The sequence below is a fragment of the Amphiura filiformis genome, chromosome 15 (assembly GCF_039555335.1).
Source record: "Amphiura filiformis chromosome 15, Afil_fr2py, whole genome shotgun sequence".
In the NCBI taxonomy this organism is placed as follows: domain Eukaryota; kingdom Metazoa; phylum Echinodermata; class Ophiuroidea; order Amphilepidida; family Amphiuridae; genus Amphiura; species Amphiura filiformis.
Window position 1 is genome coordinate 46,352,065 of NC_092642.1, and position 24,577 is coordinate 46,376,641.

Genomic DNA, 24,577 nt, shown 5'->3' on the forward strand with positions numbered 1-24,577 from the left:
CCTTTTTTACAAATTTTCTTGCACACATCTTATTTTTGTTATTATATAAACATTTTTGTTATGTAATTTCAAGTTTGTTATATTCATAAACAAGGAGGATATGAAATTAAAGCAGTATTCAGAGTATTGCAATGGGGAGTACATACACAGGTGGCCTGCAAGGGTCTCTGCATGCATACTGCAATTCTGTGTGCTCTTGTATATGGTTTAACTCTATGCGGTTGTCAACTGCAGATGACAAATTTCATTTTTTGTTTAATTCAAAAATGTCAGAATTGTTAATTTATATGACCATATTTGAAATCAACATGAAAAATGCATTACATTGAGTACAAACAAGCCTAGTATTGGTTCAGTGGTTCTTAAGAGAGCTCTTGATATTTTGAAAAAAATATCTCAAAATCTATGGCTAGCATGCAGAGCATTAATTATAAGGATTCACCTAAGCATTGGATTGTGAGACCATTATAGCAAGCAGGCAGATGCCTGAGCCAGTCAGCTGATCAAAACACACACACGTATATGCATAATGCAGCACTGTACATCAGCTAGCACAACCTGTGAGATGCTTGTGTTGTATGCTTGACTCGCACTGCTAGCTCAGTTATTGCATATAGCTAAATGGCAGGACTAACGCAACCTAAGTGTGGTGGTGGATTTTTAAGCCGTACATATGTGCTGTGATGATTGTACGGATGCTGGAGACCATACCATGGCTTGGGAATTATCATCATCGTTGGTATTAGTAGTAGTGGTATTACGTGTACAGGAATTTATAGGAGGATTGTTGCATTTATCGCATCCTGAAGTGCAGACTAGAACTCGTAGTATTGATATAACGACGTCTGCAAGCACCATGAAAAGGTGGTCTGTATCTTCAACAGCAGTGACTGCATATTATGCATGTTAAGGCAATGCAGGAACCTCATCAGCTTGGGGTACATGGTGTTGGTGTTGATGAATTCAGGTATGTTATGCTATATGGGTGATCAGGAGGAGAATCCTGTAACTTCAGTGAGGTAGAACCAAAGAGTACCGACTCTGCTACAAAAATGTATGTTGGCATGGCGCTCATGGAGGGTAAAATTGTGTACCCGGATTATTACGCTTTGCGATTAGCAAGTTGCGTTGTTGTTTGCGTTCTGCGTGTAACATGGTGTGCCAAAAACATGCACTTAGGTGCAGGAGGTACGCTATTTGCCCTCCATGAGTGACAGGCCAAGATGGGGGATTTATCATAGTATTAGACCCACGGCAATGTTGACTTGGTACTCTTTGGGTCTTATCTCTTTGGTGGAATCAGATTGGAAGTCATCATGAAGGTATTGATTATGACGAGAAAACTTCTCCTCAGGGGCATCCTCCTGCTCATCTGTATGAAACGATAAGGTAGTGATGTTTAGTACAGGTATATGCAAGGGAGGTTCAGTAACACCAACATGAGGTCCATGGAGTATGTGATGATGATGATGATGATGATGATGATGATGATGATGATGATAATGAGGCAGAGGATGTTGGTGTTGATGATGTTGATGAGGATGATGATGATATAATGATGACAATGATAGTGATGATGATGATTATGATGATGCACACTAAGTGCAGGATGTACGCTATTTGCCCTATATAGCCTAAGTAACAAACCAAGATGGGGGATTTGACATAGCATGACACCTGCGGCAATGTTGAGTTGGTACTCTTTGGGTCTTATCTCTTTCGTGGAATCAGATTGGAAGTCATCATGAAGGTATTGATTATGACGAGAAAACGTCCCCTCCTCAAGGGCATTCTCCTGCTCATCTGTATGAAACGATAAGGTAGATAAGGTAGTGATGTATAGTACAGGTATATGCAAGGGAGGTTCAGTAACACCAACATGAGGTCCATGGAGGTATGTGATGATGATGATGATGATGCAGAGGATGTTGATGATGATGATGATGATATAATGATGACAATGATAGTGATGATGATGATTATGATGATGCATACTAAGTGCAGGATGTACGCTATTTGCCCTATATAGCCTAAGTAACAAACCAAGATGGGGGATTTGACATAGCATGACACCTGCGGCAATGTTGAGTTGGTACTCTTTGGGTCTTATCTCTTTGGTGGAATCAGATTGGAAGTCATCATGAAGGTATTGATTATGACGAGAAAACTTCTCCTCAGGGGCATCCTCCTGCTCATCTGTATGAAACGATAAGGTAGTGATGTTTAGTACAGGTATATGCAAGGGAGGTTCAGTAACACCAACATGAGGTCCATGGAGTATGTGATGATGATGATGATGATGATGATGATGATAATGAGGCAGAGGATGTTGGTGTTGATGATAATGATGAGGATGATGATGATATAATGATGACAATGATAGTGATGATGATGATTATGATGATGCACACTAAGTGCAGGATGTACGCTATTTGCCCTATATAGCCTAAGTAACAAACCAAGATGGGGGATTTGACATAGCATGACACCTGCGGCAATGTTGAGTTGGTACTCTTTGGGTCTTATCTCTTTCGTGGAATCAGATTGGAAGTCATCATGAAGGTATTGATTATGACGAGAAAACGTCCCCTCCTCAAGGGCATTCTCCTGCTCATCTGTATGAAACGATAAGGTAGTGATGTATAGTACAGGTATATGCAAGGGAGGTTCAGTAACACCAACATGAGGTCCATGGAGGTATGTGATGATGATGATGATGATGCAGAGGATGTTGATGATGATGATGATGATATAATGATGACAATGATAGTGATGATGATGATTATGATGATGCATACTAAGTGCAGGATGTACGCTATTTGCCCTATATAGCCTAAGTAACAAACCAAGATGGGGGATTTGACATAGCATGACACCTGCGGCAATGTTGAGTTGGTACTCTTTGGGTCTTATCTCTTTCGTGGAATCAGATTGGAAGTCATCATGAAGGTATTGATTATGACGAGAAAACTTCTCCTCAGGGGCATTCTCCTGCTCATCTGTATGAAACGATAAGGTAGATAAGGTAGTGATGTATAGTACAGGTATATGCAAGAGAGGTTCAGTAACACCAACATGAGGTCCATGGTGGTACATGTGATGATGATGATAATGAGGCAGAGGATGTTGATGAGGATGATGATGATAGTGATGATGATGATTATGATGATGCGCATACTAAGTGCAGGAGGTACGCTATTTGCCCTATATAGCCTAAGTAACAAACCAAGATGGGGGATTTACCATCGCATTACACCTGCGGCAATCTCTTTGGGTCTTATGTCTTAGGTAGAATCAGATTGGAAGTCATCATGAAGGTATTGATTTAATATGATGAGAAAACATCCACTCCTCAGGGGCATTCTCCTGCTCATCTCGCATCCCTGCTTGAGGTAGTGATATTTCGTACAGGTATATGCAAGGGAGGTTCAGTAACACCAACATGAGGTCCATGGAGGTACATGTGATGATGATGATGATGATATGATGACCAGGCTGCAAAATAACCGAAGGCTCCGAAGGAAGGCAATTGCCTTCGGTGCCCTACCAGTTGCCTTGATGCCCTATTAATTGCTGCTATTCTTTAACATGTAATTGCCTTGTAAAATAGATGTGCCCTTTCAAAATTACCTTGAAATGGGTGCCCTTCAGAATCCTTACTTTGCAGCCTGATGATGACAATGATAACGATTATGATGATGATGTTGATTATGACGAGGATGGTGATGACGATTATAATGTGATGAAGAGGATGTTGTTGATGATGATGATTACGATGATAATCACAACACCGAGGAGGGAGATGTCAATGCTCTATATGAGAATGACATCCCAGGGTACCTACTATCTTCCCCAGCTGCTTGATACGTCATGTTCAGCATCTGGTTCTCGATCTGGAGATGGCATCATCAAATTGACTATACTTCATCAACTTACACACTATTCAACCAAATTAGCACCCTAAGCACCAGCACAAGTCTTCATGGAGGCATGCTTTGACCCATTGAATGTCAACCTAACCAGAGGACACTCAGGATAAGTTGCAACTGTACAGAACAAAATATCGCTGCTGATACAATTTATTAATGTCCTGGTTGTTTTTATCTGATTTATTGTATCTTTTAATTAACTTCATACTAGTATAAGTGCACTGAACTAAAATATCAGTATCAGGGAAGTGTGCTTTTTGGTTGAATATGTTGAAGGAAATGATATTGTATTGAGGATGTCCCCCCTTGACAAAATTTAGGCTGTCTATGTCAGTTCCTGATTCAAATTGGAATGTATTTGAAATGTTATATGCCCCATTCCCAATAAATACATGCTAACATCAGCCAAACATTTTTAACTGCATCTGCAATGTACATGGAACGACAACCCTTATCATATTAAATAGGATGGTCATTTAATCCCTTTCGTTTTCAATATAAAGCTCTATGATTATTATATTAATACATAATTTACTTGTAACTTGATAACCCCATGTGCAATATTACTCCAGTGCTATCTGTCTTCACTGGTTTTCATTTCAAAAAACAAAACAAAAATCGGTGCAATATGATGTTCATACATTTTTAATATTAGCTAAATTACTTTTATTATGTATCAGTTTGTCTTGCTGGTAGGCTGTATATTTTGCCTTCAAAAAACAAAGCAAAAATCGGTGCAATATGATGTTCATACATTTTTAATATTAGCTAAATTACTTTTACTATGTATCAGTTTGTCTTACTGGTAGGCTGTATATTATGTTGAGTTTGCATACAAGTGCAATTGTGTATTTTGAGTTTGACATGTGATTCAGCGTGTTTCTACTGAGTAAACGGTTGCGGGTGAATTCGAGTTAAATCAGGGTTTCTACTGAAAAAACGGTTGCAGGTGAAATGAGTTAATTCAGGGTTTCTATACTGAGAAAATGGTTGCGGGTAACTTAGAGTTAAATCAGGGTTTCTACTGAGAAAATGGTTGCCAGTGAATTCAAGTTAACTGGGGTTTCTACTGAGCAAACAGTTGTGGGTGAATTTGGGGTGATGCAAGAAATATGTGGTAATGGCCCCATAGAAACAGATCGGGTGGAGGTGAATGCGGGTGATGCGAGTGAACTTTGATATCAACCGTCAACCACCTTTTAGGTGGTTAATTGTGGTGAATATGTGGTAATATTCTCAGTAGAAACAATTCAGGTGAAGAATTGGTGGGTGACACAGGAAGTTAGCCTACTACAATAGAGGTTATCCGTGTTCTATAAGCTGCATATCCTACCAGCGACTCCTGTACCTTGTTTAGGACTTTCAAAAGCAGTACCTGCAAGTGCAACCATGACTATTTCAAAATAGCCCGCCAAAGTCATGCAGGTAACTCCGAGGTCGTGCATTGAATTAGTTTGAATGAGGAATACTACGGGAACCAGCGCCTTTTGTTAGAAGTCACGCATGAGTAAAGTGGATGTAACCTCTATACAGCGCCAGCATTCAAAATCTGACCCTGAAGGTCACAAAAATATTTTGCAGACTTTCGCCTTCCCCACTAAATACATAAATCAGCACCCTGTATTTAAGCGGAGTAGAAATGACACGATGATGCGATTTTCTCAAAAACTGTTAATTTTAGAAGGAATCTGTTTTGCTAGTTTTCACTATGACCACCTCTCACGAAATGAGCTTAAAGTTGGCTCCTTGCTTTGGTCTTCAAAATCAATATTTCCTCTACATTGTCTTTTGTTTTCTATAGTGGCCATCAGCCTTTTCCGCGGGATCCGCCATCTTGTGAATACTTCCGTTCTGCATGTCATCGTTAGACATTACACCCCGATTATCACGGAAGTCGCAGCATGTGGCGCACCTCTTCAGTGAAGCATCAACGTGGTGATCTTAGCAACAAGGCACTCAGTACCCACAAGATGGTGGTGTTGACGTCACAATGACTACCTGTATTGAATTTTGTCACAATTATATGGACTGTTCTATAGTGCCCTAGCAACTTTGTGCTCATTTTGTGGGAGCAGGTGATTGTGAGTTGAGGCTTTCTGGCTCTCAACCCTCGATATATTTCTCATTATTACATTTAGAAGGTGTAGAGACTATAGGCAACCATCGAGACCCCTTCATACCAACATTCTGTATTACAAATTCATGAGCTGTATTTTTCTAAACTATATCCATGTTGAATGTTTAGTAAAATCTTTTGCATTTTGAAATGTGTACTCGTATATGTAACTTGTTTTTATGCGAAGAATGACAACTTGGTTTGGATTGGCTCCTAAAAAATCATTAAATATCTGCATTGGACTGTGGCTGCTGTTGTGTAATAAAAATCAGGGCTTCAACTATATCAAGTGCAAAAGGTCTAGTGTTATATAACCTCGTTTACTAACGGGCCTCCACCTGATTAATAAATTGATGAAACATACACTGTGTAATAAACCTAGGGTAGGCAATATCAGGCTCTGTAGTGGGGTCTTGTGCCAAATAAAAAAAGAGGTCGACCACCATAACCGTAATATATTTAAAGCATAGATGCATGGGAGCTGCAAATATATGTCTAAATTAGCTCCAGCTTTTTATTTTATCATTAAATTATTTCTAACCTTGAATCACTGTGAGATGAGTTTGAATTTTTGCAACTTGCATTTTTAAAACAAGCTACATAATGTCAGTTGCCATGGTTTTAAGTATTATAACTGAACTCAATAATTCAATTCACTTTTTGCTAATGTAAAAGAGATTGAAATTAATGGAAATGGCCTTTTAGAAAATAATAGGGAAATGCATTGTAAGTAATAAGATGCTAAAACACTTTAGAATAACAATCAATTTGTACTTACTTTAACGTCTTTAAAGAGAGTTTGATGGCAAGAGTCAATATTTTAGTCATTGTACTATCAGAATATTAATACATTGTTCTTTTAAGAAATAAGTGAAGCCAATATTCACATTTATATTTCCATAGATCTTGCGGTTCTTTTTTTTTTTTTTTTTTTTTTTGAAGTTTTTTATTCCTGTTCTGCACTTATGAATGTAAAATTTAAGGCACAGAAAAAGGAAATTAATACAAAGGTCATGTTCTGAGGTATCCCTGATACCAAACATTTTATCAAATTTGGAAAATGTAAAAGAATCCCCAGTGACACTGTTGATATAAAACATAGTTCATCCCACATGGGAGACACATTCTTGCATTCACAAAATAAATGCAAAATTGTTTCGGCAATTCATTACAAAAGTAACAATTGGGTGAATCCACCCTACCAATTCTGTGAAGAAAATTATTTGTACAAATTGCCCTATGAAAAACTTTAAAATAAAAAAGAGCGTAACTGGGTTTCAATAGTACATTTAAAATTGCTACTATGCACACAGTTCCATTCAATTTCATCAAACACATCGAGACAATCAACCCATTTGTTTTCAGCTTCAACAGTGGCTTGGTTCCTAAGAGTTGAGTAGGCATGTTTTGAAACCTTCTCTGCATCTAAAAGCGAAGCAGAAATAGTATCAAAAATGTTTTCTTGAATGTTCTTAGGGTTCTGGAACCAATCCAAATAAATCCCATTCATTAAATAATTGTATTTTCTCCTGTCTTTAATGGAAATATCAAATTCTAAAACCAAATCTTCAAAGGTTTTGACTATATTGTGACCCATATAAAGATCTGAAATGCAATGGATCCCTTTTTGCGGTTCTTGACGTAAGGCCAATAATATATCAAAATTAAAGTTTTGGTTGTTTCCCTCCTGAGAAAAATCATGCACATGGATACGAATGACACCCCCTATATCAAGTCTTGAGATCTTCTTTATAGAACCCATACCTTTCTTCTTGTGTGTCAGCTTTATTTGCCTCACACGTCTAACATGTTTTTGATGAGTGCATGCTGGATGAGCAATGTTTGTAATAAGATTTGAATAAAAACAAACAAACAAACAAGCAAGTAGAAGCAAAACTAGGCCATCATTCCATATATCATATTTACCGCGATAAAAAACCTAGATGCATCGTTATTAATATCTGATAAACCACTGTGTATATGATTGTATCCCTGTATTAATTCTATAATAAAGGTGCATATCACCTTTGCATGAGTTCTCTGTGTGACAGTCAACTCAATTATTACGTGTTTGACAGACAACCATCTGCATTTGTATATTGATTTTAATGCCAACTAAAGGATATATGATTACATTCAGTGTAATTGACGACCAGTGAAAACAATTTGGAAACTTAACAAAAAGGATATAATAGGCATTCTTGTTCAGGAAATCAAATTGATAATGGATACATGATGATAATACAATGAAATAATAAAATTGATAATGGATACATGATGATAATACAATGAAATAATAAAATTGATAATGGATACATGATGATAATACAATGAAATAATCAAATTGATGATGGATACATAATGATAATACAATGAAATAATAGAATTGATAATGGATACGTAATGATAATACAATGAAATAATAATAAAAGTGGGCACCTAAGAGCATACAAATATCCATTAGATAATTCTCATGTTGCTGTGTCACTTATTATTGGTAAGGCCAAAAAAATAAAGGTTTGTCTTAAAGCTCACGAGTGGTTTGAAAAGATTTTCGCTTAATTTTTACAGTAAAAAATGAAAAAAAAAATTTTTAAATAAAAAAAATGTCTGCATTTCTTTTAATTCAAATCGCGCGATTTTACAAATGCGCGCGTGAGATTTGAGACGAACCTTTTTTTTGGCCTAAGATGATTTAGCAAAGTGAGTTTGAAAATTTTAGTTCCAATATTATATTATTTTGAATCTCTATAGAGTTGACCTCAATGTTTATCAACAAACGCAAGGGACTAGTCTATCGACATTCTTGAACGAACCGCTACACTGTTCAGTGGCTTTCTTGTATTATATGAAATGTAGTGGGCAATTTAAAATGCATGTGCCCTGAGCAAACTACGATGCGTATGCACACTGCAGGGCGAAGAACAATGGAAATTGCCTTAATGTGCGCCAAGATACTGCCGGGCAATGACGTCACATGTCAAGTGGTCTATAAATGTTTATCAACAAAGGCAAGGGACTGGTATATCAATATGCTTAAGTGAACCCCATGTAACCACTACACTGTTCAATAGCCTTATCATGATGTGGCGGGAGTTTTAAAAACACGATCCCTGAGCATAATATGATGTGCGCGCATACTGCCAGGCAGTATACAATGGAATTTGTGATGATGCGTGCGACACTGCCAGGCATTGACATCAGAAGTCAACTCATCTATAAAGGCAGATATATTAATTAACTAGTGGATTTTGTGAAAATTAGATTTGTGAAAAGGAAATCTAACAATATGTATTTTTTAATGAAGATGTTATTAAAATGAAACAAGGGCTTCACTGGCCACCATTGTACAATGCACAAGGGCATCTGTCAGTTCTATCAGCATCTTCCATTTTATATCTTATATTTTTAGAAATTCTGCCATTTATTTACTTGTAATGCATGACAACCAGAAAAATGGACTATTCCAGTTGAAATCCACACATCCCCTATGGAAGACATGACCTTAATCTACCACACAGACAGTGCAGATTTCAAATGGAGTCCATTCAGGCAATCCCATATGAAATCATAGACTGTTACAGTCTATGATGAAATTCACACACCCTGTGTGGGAGATTAAGGTCATGTCTTCCACAGGGGGTGTATGGATTTCAACTTGAATAGCCTTGACATTGAAGAATCCAGCAATATTCTATATATACTGAGAGGACAAGTCAAAATATTTCTTACACGCTTTTCATGTTGTTTTTTTTGCATGTTTGAAATTGGATGATATTGGAATCAGCCCTCGAATTAAGGATCTGAAGGGGCACGGCAACCTTTTTAGGGCAAGTTGATAATTGCCGTGGATTTTCACTGAAAAGGCAAGGCAGCACGGCAATTTGTAATATTTCAAAAGGGCATCAAGGCAACTGTTGAAAATTTGAGAAGGGCACCAAGGCAATTTTTCAAAAGCGAATAGATACATTGCCGTCAGCTGAATTCGACACCAAAGTAAAATTCGACTCTCAACTTTATACTAAAACTAACCTGATTGCTTAAAAAACCTGCTTTAAAAATAATACAAAGCAATCAAAAATCAACAGTTTAATTTACTTAAATTTTGCGATCCCTAGTTCTGAGCTGCAAAACTGACTCGAAACAGCGATGAAACAGCTGTAACTTTTGGTAATAATATTGATCAAATTCGCCGGGATTTAAAAAACTATTTCGTGCAAAAAATATCTAGAGATGGGCTTACATGTACAAGATAAGACGATACCGGAAGGGTATCGCCATCGGTTTGCAATGGGAAGTCAATGTTTGCTAATCGAGAGATCAATTGATTTGCCCAGCGCTCAGATTTTGTTCATGACACGAGGTCGAGGAAGCTTAGCTGTTTAGTTACTAACAGCGTTTCTGATTGGTCGATAGTACGCTGAAGGTATTTCTCTGACCAATCGAGAAAATGAAGCCAGATTTCTAGCAACCATAAAAGCTGATGTGATTGGCTGAATATGTAAGCTTACGTAGGGGTAATGAATATTAATTCACAACAAACTATTGTGTACATACTGTGATTAATAGCTGGGTTTACGATGCTCAAAATAGCGATCGTGTTCAAAATTTTCGATTTAATTTTCCACAATTTTGCGGCGATTTAACCAGTACTTGTTAATGATTTTATAATGAAGGGGCAGGCCTGGCCGGCTAGGGCACCCACGGCAACTTCATTTAGGGGCACGGCAAGTGACTGCCGTCGGTAAAGGACATATTTTGAGGGCATTGCGGCAATGGGGGTGGGCACCCACGGCAATATGCCGTCGGTGCCGTGGGTTAATTCGAGGGCTGATTGGAATCCAGTTTGGGTACCAGAGCAGCTGTTGGTCATCCAAAATCGCCAAAATGGTCGTATTTTGCATGATTTAGTCCAAAACCTGGAGGTTTCAAAGATCTTATTTTTTAGCCTCCTCTAATTCAGGCAACAAAAAATCTTTTGCTTTTGCTTATCATATTTGACAATGGTGCTTTGATAGGTCACCCCCCCCCCACACACACACACACAGAATGAATTCCATGATCTATTGTATAATCAAATTGGACCTACTTAGATCATTTTGTGGAGACAAACTGTGTTGTACATCAGTATATCTCTTAAAAGGGCATAATAAATAAAGGTGTGGTCATGTGTGTCAGTGAAGTAGCATCATTGAGGTACAGGGTTATGTATCCCCTCCCACCATTGGCCTCAATTTAGCAAAATTGTCATTAATAATTGACGAAAAACAGCTGGTGCCCCTTCAAACAGTCTCGGTTCCCTGATCCCATGACTCTCAATATGCTTCTGATTATTGCAAAGTTGCTTGGCACACAGAATGCTTGATAATTTAAAATGCATCTATACAAGTATGTGCTAAAACAGCCTAGCGTTTCCCACTTTAATGAATTCACTTGAAGTAGGTCATGTATCAGGCACGTCAAGCATGGCCTTGTTTTTAGGAAGACAGTACACTTAACATGACCCTATAGTCTCAACACAATCATTACAATGTATATACATGTCTGTAGTTTTCAATTGTCTGCATGGAATCCAGAGTCTCGCAGTGGGCTTTTCCGATTGAAATCCATACACCCCCTATGGAAGACACGACCTTAATCTTCCACATGGGGGTGTGAATTTACCTGAACAGCATGTATAGTATTTAATTTGAGCTATCTTCAGTAGATAGTAATATGGAGGCTACATCAGATAACACCCATGTTGCTATCTTCAGTAGATAGCAACAAGGATATTATCAGTTGTGAGCTATCTTCAGTAGATAGCAACATGCATATCATCTGGTCATCTTAAAGCTATGCTCAGTAGATAGCTTACATCAGATAACATCCATGTTGCTATCTTCAGTAGATAGCAGCATGGATATTATTTGATGTGAGCTATCTTCAGTAGATAGCAGCATGGATATTATCTGATGTGAGCTATCTTCAGTAGACAGCAGCATGCATATTATCTGATGTAAGCTATCTTCAGTAGACAGCATGCATATTATCTGATGTGAGCTATCTTCAGTAGACAGCAGCATGCATATTATCTGATGTAAGCTATCTTCAGTAGACAGCAGCATGCATATTATCTGATGTGAGCTATCTTCAGTAGATAGCAGCATGGATATTATCTGATGTGAGCTATCTTCAGTAGATAGCAGCATGGATATTATCTGATGTGAGCTATCTTCAGTAGATAGCAGCATGGATATTATCTGATGTGAGCTATCTTCAGTAGACAGCAGCATGGATATTATTTGATATGAGCTTTCTTCAGTAGATAGCAGCATGGATATTATTCGATGTGAGCTATCTTCAGTAGATAGCAATACATATATTATCTGATATGAGCTATCTTCAGTAGAAAGCAGCATGGGTATTATCTGATGTCAGCTATCTTTAGTAGATAGCAGCATGGATATTATCTGGGTCATCTTAAAGCTATGCTCAGTAGATAGCTTACATCAGATAACATCCATGTTGCTATCTTCAGTAGATAGCAGCAAGCTGTAAGCTAAGGATATTATCAGTTGTGAGCTATCTTCAGTAGATAGCAACATGCATATCATCTGGTCATCTTAAAGCTATGCTCAGTAGATAGCTTACATCAGATAACATCCATGTTGCTATCTTCAGTAGATAGCAGCATGGATATTATTTGATGTGAGCTATCTTCAGTAGATAGCAGCATGGATATTATCTGATGTGAGCTATCTTCAGTAGACAGCAGCATGCATATTATCTGATGTAAGCTATCTTCAGTAGATAGCATGCATATTATCTGATGTGAGCTATCTTCAGTAGACAGCAGCATGCATATTATCTGATGTAAGCTATCTTCAGTAGACAGCAGCATGCATATTATCTGATGTGAGCTATCTTCAGTAGATAGCAGCATGGATATTATCTGATGTGAGCTATCTTCAGTAGATAGCAGCATGGATATTATCTGATGTGAGCTATCTTCAGTAGATAGCAGCATGGATATTATCTGATGTGAGCTATCTTCAGTAGACAGCAGCATGGATATTATTTGATATGAGCTATCTTCAGTAGATAGCAGCATGGATATTATTTGATGTGAGCTATCTTCAGTAGATAGCAATACATATATTATTGCTATCTTCAGTAGAAAGCAGCATGGGTATTATCTGATGTCAGCTATCTTTAGTAGATAGCAGCATGGATATTATCTGATGTGAGCTATCTTCAGTAGACAGCAGCATGGATATTATGTGATGTGAGCTATCTTTAGTAGATAGCAGCATGGATATTACCTGATGTGAGCTATCTTCAGTAGATAGCAGCATGGATATTATCTGATGTGAGCTATCTTCAGTAGATAGCAACATGGATATTATCTGATGTGAGCTATCTTCAGTAGATAGCAGCATGGATATTATTTGATGTGAGCTATCTTCAGTAGATACCAGCATGGATATTATTTGATATGAGCTATCTTCAGTAGACAGCAACATGGATATTATCTGATGTGAGCTATCTTCAGTAGACAGCAGCACAGATATTATCTGATGTGAGCTATCTTCAGTAGATAGCAGCATGGATATTATTTGATGTGAACTATCTTCAGTAGATAGCAAGACAGATGTTATCTTCAGTAGATAGCAGCATGGATATTATCTGATGTGAGTCATCTTCAGGAGATAGCAACACAGATGTTATGTGATGTGAGTTATCTTCAGTAGATAGCAACATGCATATCATATGGTCATCTTAAAGCTATGTTCAGAAGATAGCTTACATCAGATAACATCCATGTTGCTATCTTCTGTAGATAGCAGCATGGATATTCTCTGATATGAGCTATCTCCAGTAGATAGCAGCATGGATATTATCTGATGTGAGTCATCTTCAGGAGATAGCAACACAGATGTTATGTGATGTGAGCTATCTTCAGTAGATAGCAACATGCATATCATCTGGTCATCTTAAAGCTATGTTCAGAAGATAGCTTACATCAGATAACATCCATGTTGCTATCTTCTGTAGATAGCAGCATGGATATTCTCTGATATGAGCTATCTCCAGTAGACAGCAGCATGGATATTATTTGATGTGAGTCATCTTCAGTAGATAGCAACACAGATGTTATCTGATATGAGCTATCTTCAGTAGATAGCAACATGGATATTATCTGATGTGAGCTATCTTCAGTAGATAGCAACATGGATATTATCTGATATGAGCTATCTTCAGTAGATAGCAACACAGATATTATCTGATATGTATATCTGATGTAAGCTATCTTCAGTAGATAGCAACATATATATAAAATCTGATGTGAACACCTTGGTCTGGGGCGGACATTTTAAAAATGAATTTAGAAGAGCAGCAACGACATCACTTGGATTACATTCCAGATGTTAAATCTACATCATATGCAAAATTTGAGGAAATTTGCAAGAGTCTGTTTTATTTAGGGCCATTTGTCTATAACTGGTCTTTACATGTAGCCCTATAACAAAAATGTGACTTAAAAAAAAACGGACTCGTGCAAATTTTCTAAAATTTTCAGAATATGTAGTATGAACATGTAGAAATATAATCAAGTAGTTGCCCTACCTGCTCTTTTTTGAAAAAATAAAAAGTCCTATACCTCAATGATAATGAAACCTAGGTGTGAGCTATCTTCAGTAGATTTAGTAGATAGCAACATAGATACTATCTGATGTGAGCTGTCTTCAGTAGATAACAACATGCATACTATCTGTTTCAACTATCTACAGTAGATAGCAACACACAGTATTTGATGGGTTAATAAAGAATCGATGCAAAGATCATGATGAAAGAAGATATTTGAGCACAGACTGACTGCTTTCAAAAGCAAAAGAGTATCTTTACTTAATATTTCTCTTATAAAAGCTTATTATGTTCAACAAAAATCCAATTTAGCAATGTGCAACATATTTGTATTCTGTAGTTAGTAAAAGCAACACTATTTGTTAGTGTTCATGTTTAACAGCCGCTTTCTTAATGCTCTGCATGCTAGCCATAGGTTTTAACAAAAACAGTCCCGAGTTTTCGAGCAAGAGCTACTGAACCAATACTAGGCTTGTTTGTACTATTGTTAATGCATTTTTCATGCTGATTTCATGCTGGTTTTTACATTTACAATTCTGAATTTTTTTTTGAATTAAATAAAAAATTGAAACTTGTCATCTGCAGTCGACTCCCGCTTGGGGAGAGTTAATGTCACAAATTATTGATATTCCAATTTAAGGAGCTTGAATTTTTCATCACTTTTAAGTGATTAAAATGATTAAAATGTTCTTGGTTATTAAGATTTTTTTACTCTGTTACATAATGATAAAAAAAAATCTTTTTTGTTATTGAGGGTTTCTTTCCCCTATAGTCTGTTACATGAAATGTCTGTCTGTCTTACTTCATGGAATGATTAGCCTTCATTAAAGGGTGTTGGAATTTTAATAAATGATAATAATAAATTTCGGATTTATATAGCGCCTTTTTCCAAATCATTTTTTCAAAACGCTGTAGTTTTGCTGCCTGGATGGTGAATCATCACAATCAGATCGCATCAACTAGGCCAGTTGCTGCCGAACCTTATCCGCACTTAGATTGTAACATCCACCAATTATTTGTGCAGCTCCCCAAATTCCATTGGGTGAAGGAAGTTTCTGATAACCAAACAACTAATCACAGGAGGAAACCGGAGATCCCCGGAGAAAACCTGCGAGAGCAAGCATGGAACCGGGATAAACCAAGTGCACATACAGTCCTTGGGCACGGCGAGGGAACAACCACTGCGCCAACTCTCTCTCCCTTTTACCTCACTTTACCTGTTTGCTAATGGTCTGTAGCCGGGGTCTGTAGTAGTCTGTGATAGTAGCAACCAACTTTAGCACAAATATTTATACCAGAAAAATGCCTAAAGCATTACATTATAAGATAACAATACTGTCCCACCAGACTTTACTGTATGATGTATTCATCTTGTGTAATAATTATCTGACCCCCATTTGGTCATAGAAGTACCAAACTGATCTACTTTAATCCATATCAGGTCTCTTTGTGTAGATTGCCACATGTGAGTTTAGTTACCGATCCATGTTCGTCCTCACAGGTTTTTCTCCGGGTGCTCCGGTTTTCCTCTTGTATCTAAAATCGGACCTCTTCCCATATCCCTGTCCCTGCAAAGTCCGGTAATTATCTGACCCCCATTCGGCCATAGAAGTACATAGAAGCACATTAATCCATATCAGGTCTCTTTGTGTAGATTGCCACATGTGAGTTTTATTGCCGATCCATGCTCGTCCTTGCAGGTTTTTCTCTGGGTGCTCCGGTTTTCCTCTTGTATCTAAAATCGGACCTCTTCCCATATCCCTGTCCCTGTAAAGTCCGATAGGCATTCCTTGAATTTAGTAGCCTCTGAGCACTATTGGGCATTGCCTGGCTTCGGCTGAATGTTATAAATAAAAACTAATTCACACTGATCCGAATCTGGTCTCCTGTGTAGACGCTTCCAATATTGAGAACCTTTGTCGCCTGAAGAAAGCCATATTTTCATGCTTTATATTGCATGAATGTTACCTGCCCCAAGCGTATTGCTTAATGTGTTCGCTAATATGCATCATTGGGCTATTCCAGTTGATATTCATACGCCCCCATATATGGTCAACATTACCTTACTCTTCCACACAGGGAGTGTGAATTTCAAATGGGGTTACCGGAATGGGTGACTCCATTTGAAATCTACACCCCATGTGTGGGAGATTAGGGTTATGTCTTCCACAGGGGGTGTATGGATGCCAGCTGGAATAGCACATTATCTCAACATACTGAGATGATTACAAATATTACTACTTCTTTTAAACATTTCTTTGAGATTTGTTCTACTTTAGATGCACAGAAAAAAATATTGTTATTGAGAATACAGTCTCTTAGTAGGTATGTCACAGTGGCTGCACAATAATTCTGTCATACTGTGCACGCATACATATCAGTGAATCAAAAAGCGCGCGGATCAGAGTTGGCCAATTTTTGAAAAAATACATGTCAAAAAACGATTTCCTCGTTATGTTTCATTGATCACAATAATTTGTCTTTTTAATATATGGTAGGTGAAACATTTCCTAAATCACTATCAACTCCGCCAAATTAAACACTGCCTAGTTTAAGAGTTAAGACCTGTTTTATGAATTTTTTTAGATCGTCCATAAATCAAGAAATATAGGTCTCTCGAAATAGAGGACCTAGTACCACCGGTCTGAAATACCAGTGTTTGTTATCATGTATTTTTTTTCCTTGGACAATGAGTGAAACACTTCCCTATACCAATTGAAAACTCGGTGCACTTAGGCAATTAACTGCAGTTTCTTTATTCAACATCACAGCAGGTTCATATTTGACAAAATCATGCTGTATGAATAAAACATAAATAAAACATTGAAAAAGTAAAAATTACATATGCCTAATTAACATAAGAATGGCATAAATATATAATTAGATGTAATTAGCTAATTTGCATAATTAATGACTTTTTGTGTATTTTTGTTACCAAATGAAAGAACTTTGGGTACTTATGTGTGCAAAAAAACCGCATCCTCATATCATGTACGGTTCTCTGTTGGCATTATTTTTGCATATTAATTAGCTGGACTTAGTCATTTTTAAGCTTTTATTTGTCTGCAGATTGGTCAAAATGGCTAAAATTGTATATTTGGTGGATTTATTACATTTATTCGAGGAGAGATATTTTAATCTTGTTTTCTTTAACGAAGTCCGGAAAGATATGCAATTAATCTGTGATACTTAAATCAATGCTACCTTTTCAAGTAAGTGTCCTAATAAGCATTACAAATCCCAAAAATTACCATTTTGCCATTTATAGCAATTTGTGGCAGGTTTTCACCCGATTTCGGGTATCTGCAAGTTGACGTTACATCACTTTGCATTATCCGATTTTAATTCTGTTTTTTGTTTTTTGAAGCATTCATAACGATGATTCAATTAAAAGCGTCAAATAACATGTTTCTGCTGCGCTTATTTTTGGGGTGATATACCTACTCTTAGGTTTGGTTCTTTCTACTGTAAATTTCGTGAGTGTAATTTTTCACGCTTTTCCGATTTTGGACTACTTCGCTTGGTTTTAAATTCATAATTTTGAGGTGTCTTACATATACCTATACATGAGAGAACATATTCATACGGTTTTATATAAGAACACATTCATGCGGTAGCTGCATTGAGCACGAAAGATGCAAAAATTAATGTTCCATGAACATTTCCAATTTTACAGTGTGTTGAATTGCTTTGATCTGTTACTTGTGAATTCCCCATTTTATTAACAAGACGACATGACATAATTGCCTGTTCTCAGTTTAAAATAATGTATGTTAGGATAAAACTTGTTTTTGAATACTTCAATTTAGCAGATATGCATTTATCCCTGTATGAGTGCATATAGATGTAATTTAGCCTTGGAAATGGTTGTTTATTATCTAGGCTTCCTATTTTCTAAGAGCTGAATGCCTTAAGCTTCTCGCTAATAGGCAAAAAGTACGTACCACCATACGTCAGAGATAATAGGTTTTCTGTGTATTTCATATTTGTCTATAGCTTTGTTGTAAGAGTTTCCCACTTTTCTGTGTATTTCAAGAGTTTTTTGGCTTCAAGTTGTTTAAAGAGTTTCCACTTCAGTGAGAGCAGAGTCGAATGTACAACAATTGTACGATGCTATTTATTTTAAATCTCTCAGCTATGTGTGCTAATGGGCTGCACCCCCTATGGAAGACATGTGAACAGGCACCCCCCAATTTGGAAAAGTATACAAAATGTCAGAATTTGCAAGCGTAAATGAGCAAAAAATCAGGTTTTTTACGACTTTTTGGACAATAAAGGTCAAAGTTTTGTCCACTTTTCACAAAATTGCCCTCCCCCCCCCTTGGAAAAAAGTCCACTTTTTCAAAATCAGCGCCCCCAAATGAAATCCTGCATATGGGCCTGCATGTGAACTTGTGCAATTCCGGTTGAGATAAGACTCAAATTCCGGCTGGGGGTATTGAAGCCAGACATTTGGTGCAATTCAGGCTGGTCTAAATTATGTAATAATGAATTAATGATAAGTTTATGAAGACCCTATGGAAGACGTCAACATTTTTGCCAATTCCAGCTGGAAGATTTGGTACACAAATTCCCTTGTTCATGTGTGCAATAATGCTCTGCGTGCTAGCTAACCATAAGGCTTCAACATAAAAATTCTTACATTTTGAGATATTTTCTCAAAATTGCAAGAGTTATCTCAAGAACCACTGAACCAATGCTAGGCTTGTTTGTACTCCTTTGCATGCATTTTTCATGCTAATTCCAAATATGAAATTTTTGAAAAATGTGAAACTTATCGTCTGCAGTTGACATCCGTGTGGAGAGAGATGAGGTACTTATTAGGATATTTCTGGAAATTAGGATATGTTTTAAACAGATTAATTGAGTAAGGCAAAGGACACTGATCAGTATGCCTTTTGTTTGACGCAAATCAAACATACGGTTTTCATAATACATCAATTTATATTTAATTTATCAAGGGGTGTAGTTCCACCTAAACCTACCTACAAATGTTTGTGAAGTAAATATCCCTCTCAATTAAACTAGGGCAAACTTGATTTGACATATTATTACAAAAATATTTCCACAGAATGGCTGTTTGGTCAAGAATGGAATTGAAAGGTTACACAATTTTATTTCATTTTCATTTTTAGGTTCTTTTTTAATCATTTTTGAAAATGTCAAAAGTTCAATACTACTGTGCTTAAATTTTAATGATTTGAAATGTGTGTGTCTTTGTTGTTGCTGCTGTTGTTGTTGGTGTTATTATGGTTCTTGTTGTTGCGAGATCTAGACTTTAAATTAACCCTATGAGAACTACCTGCCGATTGGCCAAAAAAAAGTTTTCATTATCAATTGGCCCAATAGGCAACATTGTTAGAATAATTTCACCACGCAAAAAATTGGGTTGAATTATTTGCAAAGCTCCATTCTGATTGGTGATTAAAGTGAAGATATCACATAATTGACCAATCAGAGGCAATGTTAGATTAGCAGGTAGTGCTCAGGGGGTTAACATTATGTACATTTACAGTCAACACTTACTTTAAAATGGAAAATTGTGCATAAAAGTGTTTGGAGGGGTATCGAAGAAATATGACAATTTAAACATGCATCTTAAACAGTTTGCTTTTAGGTAATAATCACATTCAAAATTGTGCAGATTGCCGAAGTTGTAGCAGCTTAATTCCAGGTACTACTATGTAATATCCTATTGATGATGATGATGATGATGATGATGATGATGATGATGATGAAGATTATGATGATGATGATGATGTGATGATGATGATGACAAAATTGTGCAGATTGCCCAAGTTGTTTTCCTTCCAAAGTGTAGTGTAGTAGCTTGATTCCAGGTACTACTATGTAATATCCTATTGATGATGATGATGATGAAGATGATGATGATGATGATGATGATGATGATGATGATGATGATGATGATGATGACAGCAATAACTACTTATAAGGATTCGGTCTGTTGTGCAGTCATCACCGATTCTGTGAATCCAGTTTCTCTGAACTCGTTTTTTTTTTAACTCAATGCATGTCAATCCTCATTTCAGACCAAGTCCAATTTCAAAACGGGCTGTTCCAGTTGAATCTAATACACCCTATGGATGACATGACCTTAATCTTCCACACAGGGAGTGGGAATTTCAAATGGGATTACCTTGATGGGTGACTTCATTTGATATCCACACCCTTTGTGTAGGAGAAGTCTTACAGGGGTGTATGGATTTCAACAGGAATAGTCCAATATTAATTGAATGGCTACAATTCCAGTGAATTAAGGTTCTGGGAACTGCTTGCATTATGAGCGATCATAGAATTTACTTCCTAAGACATGACCTCGCATAATGAAAAGGTTTAATTTGATTGTGTTATGGAAGCTACTTATCATTCAAAGACTCTAATAGCCACTTGACTGAATCGGGCCACCAGTAGTATATTAGCATACAACCTGCTGTCTCCTCAGTATTGACTTCAAATCCTGGTGTTGTCACTGACTATGCAAAGGCGTAACGCATGATCGTTCCCAAAGTTAAAAAATCCCCCCTATTTTCCACGGTTTCAAGAACATTTTCAGCATTTGTTACCCCTATTTTACACAAAAACGGGTACAAATTAGCCTTGAAAATTACCCCTATTTTTTGCATTTCAAGGACACTTTTACAAAAGCACCCCTTTTTTAACATTTCAAGAATACACACCACCAAAAAACACAGTGGCCAAACTGGGAAGTCCCTAGTGATGTAATCTTGAGGTTTTTGCCTTCAATTTTTTTTTTTTTTGGGGGAGGGGGCAAGAAAAATATTTAGGGGGAAAAATACCCCACTTGCCCCAATGGAGCGCCACCACTGTCAATCTGTTAACCCTCGATGTGCTGATACTAAACCAAATATATAATATGGTGGTGTAATATTTCTCAAGTCACAAAAAAATTACACAAATATGTGCTATTATTCAAACTCATGAATTTATAAACAAGCCAATTAGTTTATAATAGGCAAAGCGTGAAAAAAGTACATGTGTGAATATTACCTGTGCTTTTACATGAGTTGCAGAAACTCACAGAAGATACACTTCCCATAATGCATTTCTCCCATTTCAATTTTTTCAGTACTGATTTGCTATAGTGCAACATGGGTCAATAGTGAATAAAAGTACCTCAGTGAACAGAGCACATCCAGATGATGTGAAGTATTTTTATTTCGCACCGGTTAGTTGTGCAAAACATTCAAATTTACTAGCATTCTAAGTACTTGCAATGCAAAATTATAAAACATGATCTTCATCCATGGCGTTGTCTTTTTAAAGACATTTCTTGTTATTTCTTGACAATCAACCCATGTTTGGCTAGTCCATTCTTGAAAATTAAACCACCTGTATAAATGTAATAGGAGTGTCATTTGATGAAATGAGGTGATGCATCATGTTGCAAAGGATTCTGGGAACAGTAACATATCTTCTCAGGCTGAAACTTATCCATGTTGTGAAGTACCGTAAGTGTTTAGCTTGAATATGAGTGAATCACATTTTGCCGGTGTTCAGCGCGCGATACAGGGCCTCCTCATCCTACCAGCATGGATGGTAGATGATGTTGTTATGCTTTATATTGGGCTGTAAGTCAATGCTGTGATCAGCACCAATGTGTCGCCTCTCGTGGAAATGGTATATGTACATAGGAGGCCATTTTCTTCTCTATAGGATGTTGGTTGAGCTAGACTTAAACTTCAGAATTAGATGATTATGAAAAGGGTTTGATGTATTGAAGATGTACATGAAGTTAAAATTTTTAGGTCTTTTGGGAAACTTCATGTATAATTGTATATCTTTAATACGAAAGGTCAAAATTGTTGTTGGTCTGCTTTTCATCCCAGCTATACTCAGATTTAGATTCATTTATTTGGTTCCATCTCAAACATACAAATTCACATATATACATAATAATAATAATGGTAATAATAATAATGAGAATAATACTTTTACGCGCACCCCACATCCCTGAAAAAAAATCCTGGCGCCGCCACTGGGTTTATTTCACCTGGAAGTCTTGCAAAAATGAGCTAACTTTCCCGTAAGACATCCAGTAGGCCATGCATTAGTCTGACTTCAACTAGTCACTAGTATCTATATACTATAGAAAAATAATTTAATTTGTGTACATCGTGGAACATACTCTTTGCGTAGCTGTGCGTAGTAAGCTGTTGTACACAGATAACTTCGCTAATATGGCCGCGTAGAGTAGCGTTGTACGCTCGTGGATTAGTCGCGGAGTAACAAGCGTAGTTGAATGTTCCACGATGTACACAAATTAAATAATTTTTCTATAGTCTGTTTATAAATACTCTCGTTTCCACATCTGTCTTATCTTCATGGTGTCTTCATTTTTCTTGAATGATTTCAACAAATAATTGTTGAAGGGTGGGGTTCCCTATCAACGCGCATGGGTTCATCAGGCAATGATCAAAGTCAAAGACACAAGATATATAATTTTTTAATGTCTTTTAATGAAGTAACCATTCTTGTTAGTAGAGAGGCTCATTGGTAAGAGTGTGTTCAGTCCTGAGATCAGAGATCGACTGCCCACTAGATCTGCTAGGCTGCCCCAACTCTCTGGGTGTTTCCAAACTAAGTTTATATTATTATTCTCTCATTAAGAGGCCACTTAAGATGATTGTTGGTAAACACACCATCATGATGTTTTGGGAGGTCTGACTATACCTCTTTGCTCATATCATGAGGAATCACGACTGGTTGTTTAGACTGATCTTAAGTGATCATTCATATGATAATGAAGTGGTTAGCACTACTGGCCTTCTTAGTTTGTCCACTTAGAATGTTGGTGCTACCTAGCATTAAGCTTATCAATTATTCATGACTCTTAATCTGTTTATGATTTGGGTCTTCATTGGTAATTAGTACCATGATTCCTAAAACAATGGAATCATGATACCAATTATTATTCAGCCCATTTCTGGTCTCTTACATAATGTCTTGATTCCGAGCTAAAAAGATGCAGCTATTGGCTGATGGTTCTATAACTATGACACATCTGTTTAGGATATATATACACCGGCGTGTCCAGGATCTTTTCCTGCGGGGGGCTCAGCCCCTCTTTCAGATTTATGTGGGGGGCTTGATGGCTAAAATCGCCAAAAAACGGCTGATTTTACATGATTTTTAACAAAGTGCGGGGGGCTTCAGCACCCAAAGCTCCCCCCCTGGACACGCCACTGATATAGGGGTGAAAATAACTGGTACCTTAATTATTTTGTGGTGTGTATATACAGCAACATTAAAACATTCAATAACATGATCATGCTGCTGTGCATAAACATGCTGAATATGGCTATATAGTATCAGAATATATTTGTGTAATTTATTGATCATAGTAGAAGGATATGTCTGCATCCTGATATTTTAGAGACTAGATATCCCTGGCTAGATATTTGTATTGAAACTGAATGTTGATGGCATTGATGATTTCAACTCACCCACATGAAGGGCTGTTCCATTTGAAATTCATACACCCCCTGTGGAATACATGACCTTAATCTCCAACACAGGGGGTGTAGATTTCAAATGAAATCAACCATTAAGGTAACCCCATTTGAAATTCACACCCCCTGTGTGGAAGATTAAGGTCATGTCTTCCATAGGGGGTGTATGGATTTCAAATGGAACAGCCTATATACTGCAGATATTTTGCTCTGATTACAAGAAAACCTGACCTACATTTTAACTACTAAAACTAGATAAGATATCTCACCCTTCCCAGAATCCTTTGCAATATGATACATCACATGATTTCATCAAATGACACTCCTATTACTTCATGCATGTTCCACTTATTTCATTTTGAGAATAGACTGGCTAAACATGCAAGATCTGGATGTTCATTGAGGTACTTTTT

The 24,577-nt window shown here is 37.0% G+C and overlaps 1 protein-coding gene across 3 annotated transcripts in view; it reads left to right on the forward strand.

Annotated features, from left to right (window-relative positions):
- LOC140171728 (uncharacterized) overlaps positions 1 to 24,577 on the forward strand; it is a 243,489-nt gene that overhangs the window by 130,396 nt on the left and 88,516 nt on the right. The window contains exon 1 of one of the 3 annotated variants that reach the window (XM_072195040.1): positions 528 to 967. The exons of the other annotated variants lie outside the window; for them this stretch is intronic. Coding sequence (XP_072051141.1) covers positions 900 to 967 — 68 coding nt within the window. The 5' untranslated portion in view covers positions 528 to 899. Of the gene's footprint in view, positions 1 to 527; positions 968 to 24,577 lie in introns of those variants that run through there. 3 annotated transcript variants of the gene reach the window in all.